Source organism: Thamnophis elegans, chromosome 7 (genome assembly GCF_009769535.1).
Source record: "Thamnophis elegans isolate rThaEle1 chromosome 7, rThaEle1.pri, whole genome shotgun sequence".
In the NCBI taxonomy this organism is placed as follows: domain Eukaryota; kingdom Metazoa; phylum Chordata; class Lepidosauria; order Squamata; family Colubridae; genus Thamnophis; species Thamnophis elegans.
In genome coordinates, this window is record NC_045547.1 from 61,170,166 (window position 1) to 61,186,064 (window position 15,899).

Here is a 15,899-nt window from a genome sequence, read left to right on the forward strand (position 1 = left end):
TATTTCTTGGGCTCCCATCCGCTTCCTAAAGAGATGTATTTTAATTTCTTTGGGGAATGAGTGCCACTTTTACAAGTAGCCAGGTCCTGTTGAAGGGCATCTTGTTTGCCCATGTTCAGCATAGTTTACACGAGTGCTTAAAAACAAAACCAAACGAAACCAGCTTGAAAGCTTGCTATTTTGCAATTCTTCGGTCCTTTGTCCTTACACAACAGCCGCGAAGTTGCATGGCCTGCCTTTGCAAAGAACGGTTGGTATAAGCAACCAAGATTCTGAATTGTTCAAGGAATTCATTGGAGTAAAACACTTCACTGCTAAATTAAGGGTCAATGGGAAGATAAGTGATGTTTCCTTCCCACACAGCCCTTCTTTGAACAGCAGTGTTCCTGATGTCTTTGGAGCAATTCAAATTGTCAATAGAGGAAAATGCATACATTTGATTTGAAGATGTACATATGGGGGGACACACACACACACAGACACACACATCTATTCTGTTTGGAGACTTTCGTTTTTGTATTCCTATAAATGAATTATGTGTTTTCTTACAGACAGTTCTTTATCTAAAGCAACTAATCACAAGCAAGTGTAAAATTTTGATTTTACACAGGAGGTCAAATTGTTTCACATACGACAATCATCTCTTAAGTTCTGAGTTTTATATAAATATGGGCTAGATACAGAGAAAGTTCTTATTGCTTGCATGTTTCCATAGAGAAACAGAAGAACCAGGACAAGCTTTCTCACACCCCACAAGATGACAATATTTTTTTCCCCACTGTGCAAAAGAAGCAAAAGATTTGAAGAAGCAACACTTCAAATATTGTTTTCTGGGTACTTTCCCAGGAGTCCTTGAAATTCTCCCACCCTTACAATGTAGACAAATCAAAACACTAAGATACAAGAGTAAGATTTTTAATGTTTCACCTGATAATGAAAGAGCAAAAATACAACTTCCTCGGAAAGCAAAACCACAGCAGCATCAGACCATATAGAAAATACAGGTGGGGTTTCACTCTTTCTGAAGTGCCACAGTATTGGCTGTGTACAGTAAAATGGAAGAATTTCTAAGAATGGCTGCCGAAAGGGTTAGGTGGTGTCTGCAGTTTGCATTCTGCACAGGGGCATGCTGCACTGAAGATATGGCAAGAGACTGCAACAATACAAACAAAAGGAAATGAATCACAAGGGGAGCTCTGACTCCTTATTGGCATTCTCACAGTACAAAGCAAAGCCACATGGCAAAAGATGCAACATCTACGGATGTCAGAATGTCCTTGGCATGAACACTGCTCCTCACCACCTCCCTTCTTATGTTATTTTTCAGAGGTCCCTTTTTCTCTTTCCTTCAAATGGGAGGAGCTCACATTGCAGTACCCGGGCAGTAAGGCAAAACATACATTCAAACATGGGGACAAGTTATGAAACAAATACTTGGGAGAGACATAAAACATCAGCCTTCTTCTTCATCGCTGTCTTTCATGGTGATGCCTTGCAGTCCACTACCATTGGATACAGAAACGGTGGCTTCTTCTACTGTGAGACGGCTATGGACTGTGTTGTACGTTTTACTGTTTAGGGTTCCTTCCAGCACACCCTGTAACCGAAAGTCTCGATAGGTTTTCTGTAGCAAAAGAAACAAAAACAAAACTCAAGATTAAGAACAACTGATATATAAGATTTAGCCTATTGACTAAGATTGCATTTCATAAAGGTATGTTGGGAATGGTTCTACCGGCAGAAGAAAAAAAATGAAAGGCATGAGTTCATTGATAAAAAATGTCACATGATAGGCTGCGTCTGTTAATAAAGTGTTACATGCAGCAAAAGAAAGGCATATGGAAGTGCTGAGATAGTAGGGGTTTTTTTTAAAGGAAAGTTTTAAACTGTGCATTGTTTCAATAAGTGCTTTAAAAAGGTTTTACTTTTCTTATTACAGCTTTTGAGTCCTGGATAGTTCCCCCTTCGTTAGATACTTGCTGGGCTGCTTATTTTGTATGCAGGATATTTTTTCCTGATCACCTCAACTGGATTAATGTAGTTTTGTAAAGTTTCTGTGACATCACAAGCCACCTCAGGACAAAAGAGGGATGGCAAGTTGACCCACAGCTCCTGCCTGCAGCACAAATTCTTAGACATTTCAAGTCCAGCACAAATTCCCCACCACAGTCCTGAACTGAAACATGAGTTCTGTTTGATGAACCCAGTATTAATTCTTCAGCTGATCACAGGCTGATAGTTAAGCTGTTTCCCACCATTTCTGTAAAAAATATGTACACATCAAATCAAATTGAATAAAAGCTTAGTATAAAATAATGCAAGACTTTCCTACCAATTTTAAATTCCCTTGCACACCTCTATTCCCATATAAGCGCAGACAGAAATTACAGGTGGAAGTGTTTTGCCATTCATCTTATGTTGAAACTGGGATCTGCTCACTATCAGCCTCCATTCATGCTATGTTCCATTATCACTGATTGTGTAGCTCAATATATTTTGATGATCTTTTAACTATACAGTTACATAATTCATTAAGTGGCTTCAGAGGTCAGTTTCTGTGCTGCAGTATTTTAACTTAGGGGGTCAAGGCTGGTTCCACAAAAGACTTCTTGTTAGTTGGCTAAGAATAATGGGAGACTTGGAAAAAAAATGGCACTATGCACTAAGCTTAAATTACAGATCAGTGACGTGTGGTGAGGCTTACCGTTGGTGAGGCAAGAGTGCAGCAGCGATGAGAAGCAACGTCCCCGCTGCTGGGTCCGACAGGCGTCTCGCATTTATGGTGGACATAAACGCGAGATGCCTGTTGGACACAGCGGCGGGGGTGTTGCTTCTTGCCGCTGCCGCGCTCTGCCGCCTCGCCCACCCCGCCTCCTCCGACAAACAATCCTGCTGCCCCGGCCTGCAGCCAGCCCAGCACCGAGCGGGGAGGAGGAGAGCGGTGAGTCCTTGTGCCGGCCGCCGGCCAGGCGGGGAGCAGGTCGGGCGGGGGTGGGCTGGCTGGCTGGCTGGGGAGGGGGGATCATGGCCGCTCAGGTGGCCCCCGCCGCTATCAACAGCAGCTTGGGTGTCCTGTCTCCGTCCAAACTGCTTCTCGCCACCGTCGCACTCCACCGCCTTGCTCCCCCCGCCTCCTCTGATGAACAATCCTCCGCTTTCTTCAGCTCGGACAATGCCGGGACACCCAAGCTGCTGTTGGCAGCGGCGGGGGCCATCTGAGCGGCCATGATCCCCCTCCCCAGCCAGCCAGCCAGCCCACCCACTCACCCCCACCCGATCTTCTCCCCGCCTGGCTGGCCAGCTGGCACAAGGACTCACCGCTCTCCTCCTCCTCCTCCTCCTCCTCCTCCTCCTCCTCCTCCTCCTCCCTGCTCAGTGCTGGGCTGACTGCAGGCCGGGGCAGCGGGAATGTTGGTGCCTGGCGGCTCCTGCAATGCAAAGTGCCTGGCGGGGCACTTTGCATCACAGGAGCCGCCAAGACCCAGGTCTGCAGCAAAGGCGCCAAGCCGCCCAGTAGAAAATGCCGGGCAGAGAAGAAATTGCTGCTGAAGAAACGGTGGCTGGTGGCCCAGAGCAACCTCTCCAGAATCACCCTCGATGGAAACTGCTAGATTGTGCAGTCGCTCAAGTGCCCTTGCACAGGCATGATTCGCTGCTCCCAGATCAGGAGGCGGGAGAATCAGTGCCTCCTTTGCATACAATTTTTTTTGCTTTTTAACCCTTTCTTAACTTTTAAAAGGCGAAAAATTCCTTATGCAAAGGAGGCCCCGAGTTCTCTGGCCCCCTCCTATAGGTAACACTGAGCAGACACTAAGCCACTGTGACTTGGAATCTGGTAGCAGCTACCTTGGCTTTAATTATTTTTTAAAAAATCTTTAAAATTCTTTCCTTTCCCTCAGGAGACTGGTGAGGCTCTGCCTCCCCTGCCTCTAGTGACTGCACGTCCCTGTTACAGATAGTCCTTGATTTATGACTGTAATTGAGCTTGTAATTAACATAAGTTGTGATGGTCACTAAGCGGGTCATCGCATGATCAAGACTTGTTTTATGACTTTTGTGGTGGCCGTAAAGGGAATGCAGTGGTCATAAAATGAACATAGTGGTCATAAAGCGACCCCGTTGCTCACTATGGGACACCTCTTTCTGGAGACCAGAAGTAACCACCCGTTTCTTGCAAAGACCTTTACAGCTGCAAATGGCTGTAAATGCAGGCCAGTTGCTGAGCACCTAAAATGCAGCCACGGGACCATGGAGGGAAGCTGTCAGAACTTTGAATCCAGATCATAAGTATCTTTTGTAGATTCTGCCATAGCTTCAAATGGATGCTAAGTGATCAGTCCTAAGTCGAGGCCTACCTGTATATCTCTATTCCAGAAATACCACAAAAAAGTCTTCTCTGTCAAGGTGTTAAAGTTTTTGATAATAAGAGGAATAATTTGTTGCTGTCGTTTCTGTTTCCAATGCTGCACTGCAATCCCATTCTACTCATATTTACCTTTACTATTTTGATGAGAGTCTTCAGCTGGTAAATATGAAGCTGGAGTTCTAATCTGTCAGCCAACCAAACACAGATGATTTTCATGGAGCTGGTGTACCACTGCTGCAAAAAAGGAGAAGGGGAAAAAAAAACCCAGTCCAATTTTACAGAATTGACAATAAGAGGTAAATGGGGCACTTAGAAATAGCTACAAATCAGCACTTGAATTCAATAATGCCTTAATTTCTGTTAATAAAATAGCAAGTGTTGTTGCTAGGAAATCGGTTAACTGGACCTCAGTTGGTCTTGATATGCATTAGCAAAAAACTGTTCAGAGTTGCATCCCATTTGTGTGCAAGGGTTTTTTATCCTTTGCCTCCCGTAAACAGAAAATAATAATTGCAACAGATTTATAACATGCAAGTCAAACAAAAAGACTCAAGGTGGTGTATAGAATTGGAAACATAATACAGATACAAGCTAAGTGCTAAAATATTGAGCCACTCGGGAAATACAAAAATAAAATAAAAAAATCCAATCACCATCATCACTCAACCAAAATTACAAATGGCCCTAGCCTCTGGTGTGTTTGAAAAGCTAAGTTTTTAAAGCTCTTCTAAAGGACAGCAGGTTTAGGGTTAGATGGATCTGGTATGGGGTGGGGAATGATATCAAACAGTATTAAATGCACATTCCCCTGAAATAGCTATTGAAATAGTTGGTGGAGGGAGATATTACAGGGGGAAAAAAGTAAACTCTGCAAATTAATTAGGGAAAGAAAATCTTCTCAGAATCAATTGCTGTTGTTGTCTTCATATTCCCACTGTGTTCGTAATTGTGGTCCTCAACATCCCCCCCCCTCAAGCTTTAGGACCTGGAGTAAGGGAAATTTGTTTCGCCGGGTTTCCGTAGCTTTGATGTATATGAGGCTAAATCATGTCTAGTAGAAAATCTGAACTTATGTTTATGAGCTTTTATAAGCCATCAAAAGACACATTTTAAGGATAATTAATAACTGGGAAAAGTTAGTATTAAATATGAGGTCTTATAATAGATATCACAGATGACAAACCATTCAACAGGATGTCACTGAAGTTGTTGCTACCTAGCAGAAGTTACTACTCTGAGACTTAGAAAAGGCTGCATGATTACAGGTAAAGAGATCTGGGACTTCCACTGACAGCAAAGAGAGTTTAACTTATGTCGTCCTTTTTCTTTGTCAATGGCTATGTTGCTGTGTACTGTGTAGTAATGTCAGTTCTAGCATGACCTCCAATCATCCTAGCATGGACCTCTTCTCCATCACCTCCAACGTAGGTCAACGGAAGATTTTGAAAGCAGAGTGGATCTATGGAAAGCTACAAAGACTAATGGAGAAGCTAGCACTTGGATCTGATGAAAGCTGGGAATTATGGGCATCACTGAGTAGATTGTGCACGAGTACAATAAAACCCAGAGACATTCTGAGCAAATGGGGCTATCCTGTTGCTTCTGCTCTTTGTGATTGTGGTGACATGCAGACAACACATATGTCTACCTACCCTTTGTTCCCTGATCAGTGTACATTTGAGAACCTCATGGCAGGATGACAGAACACAATTAATGTTGCTAGTTTCTGGGCAAGATCTATTTAATTTGTACATATGTTAATATTTTATTTTATATCTTAAATTTTATGTCATATAGTATACCTTATTTTTTTTTAATAAATGTTTTTTAAAATATACCTTATTTTTAATTGTTATGCTTCTGACACGAATAAACCATCAGACCTCTAAGTTCTCTTTTCTATTCAGGTGCTTTAATTGGCAGTGTAGTTGCATCAGTTTTAAACATTAATATTAGTCATATATTATGTTGCTTCCATACTATTAATACAACCTAGGCAGAATGTGATGTTTCACAAGTCTATAGTCAGTTTTATTAATTTCAATAGGTTGTCTAGTTGAAGAGCTGTATAATTATGATAAAATAAAATAGCATGAGGAACTACACTATATTATCTGGATAAGGGGCATCTGCGATGGGTGTGATCAAGCAATTAGATTATATGCAAAATAAGAATTCTTTTCTAGTTTATTTGCTTCTGATATTTCTATTGGAGTAAAATATGCTTAAATAGCTTTTAAAATGATAATAACATCTTAAAATATATTTCTGAAATCCTATTCATATGTTTTTAAATATGTAAATATATATATTTAAAAATAAAGTAATTCTGAATTTTAACCCATGGCTAACAGGTGGCATTCAATGAATCCTGTCAGGCACATTAACATGAGTATCATGTAGCTTAACAGATGGCATCTAAGTCAATTCACTTGTGGTGATAAATTCACACTCACCTGATAAATCTCTTAATTGCCATTTGTTCTTTTGTATCTGTTCATTGTTACATGCAATATGATAGGTCCAATCTGTTCTCTTATCAACCAGACTTTTAGACAAATTAACCTCAGAGGTACCCACATGATTTGGTGCTGAAAACTATAGACAGACCCTCAGTTGAGGAGGGGGAGCTCACCAGTTATGCAAAGGAGACTGGGCATCAAACAATTAGTCAAGAGCCAAAGTGGTGCTTCTTGCACAAATGAGCAAACCACAGTTACTGTGACAAGTGCTTCAATTTGTAATTCTATGAAAGGAAATTAATAGGGTTGCATGAATAGACCAGAACTCCAACCACATAAATGCACATAAAAAGATGGGGCCAAGCTTCTACCCCATCCAAATATGCAAGGCACCAAAAATATGGAGAAGGAAACTGACAGCCTTTAATTTAGTCTAGTTGAAATTTACCATTTCCCTTCATTGTCCATGGCTACTTATAATGAGATACAAAGTGAAAGGTTTTAATTGTAAATAATTATCACACTATTTTAATATTACTCATGCAATATTAATACCGGAGAATGTTTTTCTGCAGTATTTTACATCTCTCACTTACTTATTAATATAAAATAGCTGTCTGTGGGACAGCAAAACAAAAAAAAGCCCTCCCCCCCAAAAATTGCCCAGAATTCCCTGTAAATTTGCATTAGCATATTTTAAAGCAAAAATATGGATAAAGATTGTAGCATTTGCATATTTCTTATATGACATTCAGAATAAGTAGTTGGAACTTATTTTTGAACATTTTTCCTAACTAACATAACTGAACTACAAAAGTCACAATAAATGGAATGTGTAGCATGGTTTAAAGGTAATACAATGAAAGCAATGGACAAAGCAATTAACTGTATTTACTCTAGGAAGAATCTTTTATAAACTGAGTTGGATCAAGATTCGTGGATTTATTATGGGAACACAGTATTCTTCAAAGAATAAACACAGTTAACTGCTTTGCCCATTGCTTTCATTGTATTTAAACTATGCTGCACATCCCATTTATTGTGTCTTTCGTAGTTCAGTTATGTTAGTTAGGAAAATGTTCGAGAATAAGTTCCAATTACTTATTCATACCTCTAATAATTCTAGGACTCACATCTCTTGATAATGCTGGCTTGTAGAGAACAATATTTACTGGGATAATTGCTATTCAGATTAAATAGATGAAAAAAGAGGAAACTCTGGATGAAATTTACCAGCCCTTTGCCTCCCTCCTCCCTAATTTTAGCCAAACCATCCCCTTCTAAGACCTCTAAAATCACAATAGCTTAAGAGGGCAGACACAAAAAGAGAAGGGCACTGGCCTCCCCTGCAACATGAACAAAGCAATTTCTTCATTAGGTCGAAGAGATGTTGACAGGCAGCTGGCAATCTTTGGCTGGTTTTTTTTTTTTTTTTGGTAAAGGAAAGGTCTTTTAATATTAGTGCTAGTTCTATTTTCTAGAGATCAAACTTCCCTAAATTACCCTCCAGGCATGGAAAAGCCTTTGAATACATTTTTTCAGTCTCCATTCTTTATACTAGAATCACATTCTTTTAAGCCTGATGGGGAAAAAATTGAAAAAAGCATTATAATGCCCCCTGATGTCAAGCCTGTAGTATTATTATTTTTGGATGCCGTGGTCGAACATAAAATAAAAACAGAATGTGTATCTTCTCTGTATTTTTTTCCCACACTGGAGCATGACAGCAGCCAACCATTTAAAAATAAAATGGGTTCTACCCCTCCTTCTCTTGCTAGTGCAGTCAGCTCCTGTAAGGGCATGTATTACTCACTTCATTTTCCCTTGAAATATCTCTTTTGAAGTTCTTTTTTTTTAAGAGAGGAAAAAGGAAAGGCTAGGGTTGACTCTGCAAGACCCCTGTATTTATTCACACTTATTGTGCATGACTGTAGACTGGTAAATCATATTAGCAGCCCGTCTCCCCATCAAGCTGCTACTTGCTTTTCAGCCCTGGGAAGGTTCAACAAATCAACAGGAGCACGGAAAACAGAACATCAGTCTAATCTAGTGTTTAAGGTGAAGTTTTCAAACCCAATCTAAGAAGATCTTTAGAGCAAGTAACAAGCTGAAGGGCTCAGAAGGTGGTATTGACAATGAAAGAGTGTTGAAATATTGAGAAGCGCAGCACTTGTGCATTTTTAATAACAAGAGGGTCAACAAGGACACAGCCCCCTCCATGCCAATAGTTGCCACCGCCTATGGAAATTGCCACGCCAGAGCCATAAACGCTTTCAGTTCATCAGCCGTCTTAAACATCCTACACCTCCTCGGAGGACCTTTAGTCTTGAATTAACAAACCAAAGCAATGAAAGAGGGTGCAGGCTGAATGGCTGGCATTGATCCCCAACTGTGTTCAGCACTGCTACAAGCCCTGAAAAACTCTCTCTATTGTCAATAGAAATTGACAAACCCTCCTCTCCTAAATAGTACAGCTGAGCCAGGCTGGATCCATGCAGCTGTAAAGGGCTCCACTCTCAGGGTCCGAGAAGACTAACAATAGAACAAGCATGAGCTCTTTGTCAGCTGCAGACTCGGCAATTTTCTAACAAGGATTAAAGTTGTTTCTCGGCAGTGTTAGTGAAAAGAGATTTAGCAACATACGGAGCTTTCTTAGGCAAGTTAAAGAGAAGGAGTTAAGGAATTTCATTATTCTGTTGACCATTGGAAAATACAAAACAAATATGTTCAATATTCACAATCCTTATCTCCCTCTTTTCTCTCAACTCTTTCTAATGTTTTAAGAGCAATTAATTAGATGTAATAACTTGTCTCTTGAAATCATGCACTCCAGATTTCTCCCTCTCTCTTCTTTATTTCTTTTCTATTTTTTTTTAAAGATGCAGCTGTTTGCTACCTGGAATGAAAACTCTACATGTAGTAATACACAAAGCGGCAGTCTATTCAGCTCCGATATTTCTATTTCTGAATCACTGGACCACATACAGTTTTTCTTTAGGTGGGTTCTTCTGGCAACCGCCACTGACAGAATGTGTTTTTTGATGAAGAGGAGGCAAGAAATGATAGCTTTTTTAAAGACGGATCAGCACTTTTGTCCTACATTAGGGCACAAAGCGGCAATGGTAAAATTAACAGGGGAACACAACAATAGCCCCCAATTTTAAAGTTGATTGAATAATTAGGAGCTGTCATTATAAAAATCCTAATAGATTTCATTGGTGATATTAGATACACATATAACAAAGGCTACATAGTACTCTGACATATCTGCCGATTAAAATAGACAATGCTTAAATACTATGTTGATAAATACAAGACTGTCTTTTTGGATGCTAGAATATTTTAGCACCTTACTCCTGGACAAAAGCGTAGCACTGATCAGAAATTAAAAACACCTTTAAACATTCTGAAATGATTTTTTAATAACAAGGTGATTTCATCCAGGGTAGATAGGAAAGAAAAATAAAATAGCATTTAGACTGATAAAGCTAGAATCATTCAGCAAAAAAGTAAAAAACGTGTGTAACACAAACTGTATTTAGAGAATATTGTATTATATATGATCCCTGAAAAAAAACCCAGCCCTCTGTACATTCTAGAATATTTTAAAAAGCTTCTATTTATACATATCTCTGCTCCCAGTAAATTTACAGCAATCATGTCTTAAGGAGAATGTGACTGATCAAAATAATTACATGGAAACATCTCATAACATACATAAATCTCATCATCACTCACAATTTAAGTTTATTTCATCTATTTATGTGCTTTGCAAAATTAAGTGTTTTCAAACATAAGCAACATGGATGCATAAAAATGCTTCCAAATCTGACTTTAAATGAAAAGAAAATATAATTTGAAAGATACCAGAATATTTCAGATATTTAAATATTTACATTTATGATAGAATATTACGGACCACTATGAGGAGTCTCTCAATTGTATCCAACTGTATCAGATGGCCATGCATAAAATATCACAGCAAATGATTCTTTATTCATTTGAGTGTTCTTCATTATCCATTAGGTTCAAAATTAACATCCTATTAAGCCTCTTGACTTTTCTCTTAAATTTTGACTTTTAGCATTGAAACTGCCTATTAACTGATTGCAATCTTCTATTATGGCAAATTCACCCCACTAATGATCATAGATTGGCTAATTTATAGTTTCCTAATCCCTATCAATGCACTTGAAATGAATATTGGCTAAAAGCAATTCTGCTTGTGTTAATGTGCATTGCTAGATCACATCCGTAAAGCTCTGCATTTATGTCAGAATTAATTTTACACAATTATTCTGTTTGTTTGTAATTACATTACGTTAGTATCAGGACAGGAACACTGCTGTTGTGTCTGTGTGAATGTGACAGCTGTTTCCCACACAGAACAATAACTTCTAAACCACTTGAACTTCCTAAATGATTTAAATCATGGTTATGAAATCCACATGGTTCATTCTGGATTTTCAAGGCAGATGGCTAAAATGTTGGAGAGAAAACTAGATGGAGAGGAATGCCTTGTGCATTTGCTCATGTTCCTGACCTTTCCATTGTCTTCCCCCACTCCCCCACCCCACCACCAAGTTATTATGGTTTCCGCCAATAGCAATACTTCATAGAATACTTCAGAAATAAAGGAAATGGTGAGGATGGGATTTATTCCTCGGCAGCTATAGTGGGGGCAAAGCCCATCTATGCTGACAGTTCTTTTCAGGATAGAGGCTTGGAGCCCATTGGTTACAAAGTCCATTTCCAAATGATCTCCTTCTGCTTCACAATGAAATGTTTTCATTTTAGTGGTCATCTGCCATTGCATGCTGTTTATTACACATACCTTCAATAGACTATAAAATTCAGAAGTTTTATACACACACAAAACATATGTAAAAATCTAATGCTATGGACACACACACACACACACACACACACACACACACACATCTCCGTAGCATTAGATTTTCCTAAATATTTATGGCAACGGTCTTGAACATAAAGGCTGTGATGCTCATGTGAAAATGTGTGCACTGGAGTCGGCATACGCAAAGTTCTTTAATGAGTGTTCTAATTTCGAACACATTGTTTTGCACATCTCCTTTCTTCAACAATTTGTGTTCCAATCTAAGCTTTTACTATTGTTTTATTTCAAAATAGAATCTCACTGGAGAAATTCACTTGAATTAGCAGATAGCAAGGAAGGAGGCAGTGCTATTTTAAAAATCAGAAATATATCCAAAGCAGCAAAAGTAGCCCTGAATTTGGGACCTGATTCTCAAACTAGCCCCACTACCAATAGAGAATCTAGGACCATACCAAATTGGCAAGGGCATAGGTTAACCCTGCATGTGCTTCAAAAACAGGATTAGCCTACCCTAGGATCATTGCTTTTCAACTTTGGTGAAAGGCAAAACAGCAATCACTATAATAATTAGTTCTTTTTTTTTTATGATATTGCTCCCCTCTTTAGAGTAGACAGCTCATTCCACCAGCATGAGAGTCTGAAATAGCTATCTGAAAAATATTAATCTTTAAAGTAAGCTCACGTTTGCATGATCAAATACCAATATTCATTTATTTTATGATAAGAAACCCCTCCCGCAACTACATAATAGGTGGGTATTTGTAAACATATTTCATAATCACTTTCACCCTTGACCAACTGAATCCACTGGAGTTAAGGTAACCACAGAATATCCAAAGGACATTTGCTGTCTTCTTATGTAAACTCCTTGCCCTTCTTTGATTACTATGAAATAAGCCAAAAAGCAGCTCAATAGAATTATAATAAATTAATAACAGGTTATTATTTTTAATAAAAAGATAGCATGGCATTTTCTTTAAGAAAATTGGACAGGGCAACAGAGTTTATATTCTCTTTCATGGTCTATGGCAAACTTTTTAAATTGTGAAGACCTGTAAAACTATTGCAGTATAACTGCTCACTGCAACTGTGAATACCAACCAGGTATAACTTCCTATAAGCAGCAGTTCCCAATCTTTTCTTTTAAAATTACTATATTCTCACTGAAAAGTTTGAAGAGCATCATTTAAAGCCATTGGTTGGCAATGCAACACCTGTGGACATGGCATACATGACTCTTTCACATAATGTCTGCAGAGCCCCAACTTAAAGGACATAAGTATAAATTTTATGGCTCAAATAAAGAATGCTAAACCCTTGCAACATTTGATGAACTCGTGAAATTTGGGGTGTTTCAAAAAAGCATCTATTATAGTGCCCACACCACAGACTATTACTACTATTCTGTTGGAAGTCACTGCTCTAGGATACAAAGTTGTAAGAAGATGTGAGTTAGCTTTCCAAAATTTCTAATTATACCTCCCCAGCAGCTTCAGGCAACACAAGCACCGAGATGAGCATTGGAATTGTAGGTCAGGACTATGTGGAGGGACAGAGATGCCCATTCCTGCATGACTCAAGAGGTCAAACTCTACTTTCCTATGGTAATTGACAAGAGGCCACATGAATCAGACTGCTTTTATTTTATTTTTTTCTGTCTCTCCCCTTTTTTCTTAGTGCCTTGTATTTCTCCATACTTCCATAGTTACTCAACTATGATGCTTCTGTTTCTCAAAAGTGCAGCCACGCTTTGGTCATGATCAGCAGTTGGTCATTTAATTTCATTCAGAAGAAATGGAGTTGAACTGTTTAAATGTTTTAATAGATTCTAAGGTAAAAAATGTTAAATATTTGGTTCATACGTTCAATAAGCTTTGAAAAGATGCTTCAGGGAAGAGCTCCTTTTATTTGATTTATGATTTCAGAGCAAAATTATTGGCCATGAATAGTGGCAAACTTTTAAAAAGCTAGCGTAACACATGCAGGGTTCATAGTCAAGGCACTAGCAATGCATAGTTGGCTACAAAACTGTGAGCTTCTCCTGCTGATTAAGTGTATATATATTTACAGTACATGAGGAAATCAATAAACCCTCAATGGTGCCTTTGCCTGGCATTTCATGGTGAAAAACATATGACCTAAGACAATCCAAATGGTAGAGAACCTATTGATTTTTCTTTACTACACAGAGGACAGCAGGCCCAGTTAACACTTTCTATCAGATTTGCTTAGAGTTTCAGAGCTGTTGCAGCCGAATGCATTCTATTGATCTCTGTAAGATACTTCTATACTACTTTTAAAGATACCGCAGTAAAATGTATATGTAATTATGATTCTCTTATCCTGGGAGACAAATTCTTATCCTGGGAGACAAACACAGCGCTTTTAGTTGATGAGTTCAATTCTAAATTGCAAAAATGTAAGAACTTTTCTCTTTCCCTCTCAAACATTCTGGTCATGGTGGCTATTTTTTAAAAGGAAGACAATGTGGTTCATTTAAAACTCATTTCTAAAAACATTTTCCTGTTTATTTATTTGTAAAATTAGCTTATGAATTAATTTATTTATATACATTTATGTACTGCAAAACCATAATGTTACAGCACACTGTACAAAATTATTCGATGATTCAAATGCATTTTATAATGCTAAACAAATGTTATGAAATTTTAAATCTTCAGTCATACAATGCATGACAAAGCTGTTTGACAAGAATACCATCAATAATGTTTTGGAAATGTAACTATTTTCTGCACATTATATTTTAATTTACACAAATACCCCAAATTGCTTTTGGGAGGATTCTTATTCCTCACATATAGGAACGTTGGAAGAGGTCAAAGAGATGAAATAGTGAGACTCATTCTAAAGGTATAACCTGCTGATTGGATAAAGGAATGATTGCTCAGTAAGAGAAAAGAGTTATATTTAACTTGATCAACTTGAATAATATAAAGAAAGCCAAGATATAAAAACACTACAGGTTTTATCTGGATCAGATAACATGGATCTGAAACCCTAAGGGTAATGTTTCAATCTACAACCTGTTCTGACGGAATAACAAAGACTATCAAGCCATTACTGTAATTCAGAGGCATGAGAACATTAGTGGTATTAGAATCTTTAAACTATAGTTTAATTCTGAAACCAGATTCAAGGGGCAAAAAAGTATTCAGATAAATGGAGTAGTGTGAATTCTCTTAGCATTGCATATTGAAATCTTAATTCTGAAAAGTAAGTGGGAAAAGTGCCTTAGGTTTGTAATTTATTAAGCAAGTAAAAATTATTTTTTTCGTTAAAAATGAGTTTACCTTTATAATACAGAACAAACACATACTAAAAGAGTTTGGAGACACTTTATGAAACTTTGACTTGAATTTTTACGAAGTTTTTTTTAAAAAAAGTATTTAATTCTAAAAATATAGTTTAATATATTATTATAACATTATTTTATTTGATATTTACTTTCTTTTCTAAGATTGGCAGAGAATAAATACTAAGAAAACCAATTTTTCATTGTTTCATCTTTACAAAGTGTGGTGCAAAATTCTAGAGTTATTATTTTATACATTAAAGCAGACTCACGTATATAATAAAAGATGGAATAATACAAAGAATTGGAAATGTATTTCATAAGTGACTTACTGACAAAGCAGTCTATTAAGCCTACCGGCGTGCCCTTCCTCCACTTATTTGAGTAATGTTTGTGAGGAATTCGCACAGGCCCTAGTGAGAAAATAGGGGGCTGCTCCCAACAGTGTCTGTGAATTGCGCTTTGTGCCTGCACACGCGTGCGCATGTGTGTGAGGTTGCTTTCTCCCACAACAGTCTGTTAACATGTTTGAAAATTTACAAGATTTGCTCTTTCATGCTCTATAGGGAAAACCTGATGCTGCAAAGCGTGTTAAAGGAGTCAATTATTTTGCTCCTTTAAATAAAGAATCTCAGACGGATTCTTATTTTCTTTTATTGTCTATGGCAGCCTTAAAAAAATTAGGCATAATTAAAGGTGAGTTAAAGCTCAGTAGAAATGTAAAGAGTATCAGCAAATCTGAGCACTGCTCAGCTTTTGAATTTCTTTCTTTCTACCGTTCTTTCTACTTCTCAGTTCTTTTAAATGGTTTTCTATGGCAGGAACATTTTTCTTAATTAGTCACAGCTAATTAGTGTTCTGGCATAGACAAGTAATCAGAAATGTCAGAGCTACAAGGCT

The 15,899-nt window shown here is 38.1% G+C and overlaps 1 protein-coding gene across 9 annotated transcripts in view; it reads right to left on the reverse strand.

Moving 5' to 3' along the window:
• Positions 1 to 899: 899 nt before the first annotated feature.
• Positions 900 to 15,899, reverse strand: part of CADPS2 (calcium dependent secretion activator 2) — a 387,307-nt gene continuing 372,307 nt past the window's right edge. For 8 of the 9 annotated variants that reach the window (XM_032220716.1, XM_032220714.1, XM_032220712.1 and 5 more), the window contains 2 exons: positions 4,496 to 4,600; positions 900 to 1,624 (listed from right to left, as the gene is read on the reverse strand). In XM_032220716.1, coding sequence (XP_032076607.1) covers positions 1,454 to 1,624; positions 4,496 to 4,600 — 276 coding nt within the window. In that variant the 3' untranslated portion in view covers positions 900 to 1,453. The remainder of the gene's footprint in view (positions 1,625 to 4,495; positions 4,601 to 15,899) is intronic. The other variant, XM_032220709.1, reaches the window with a different exon arrangement.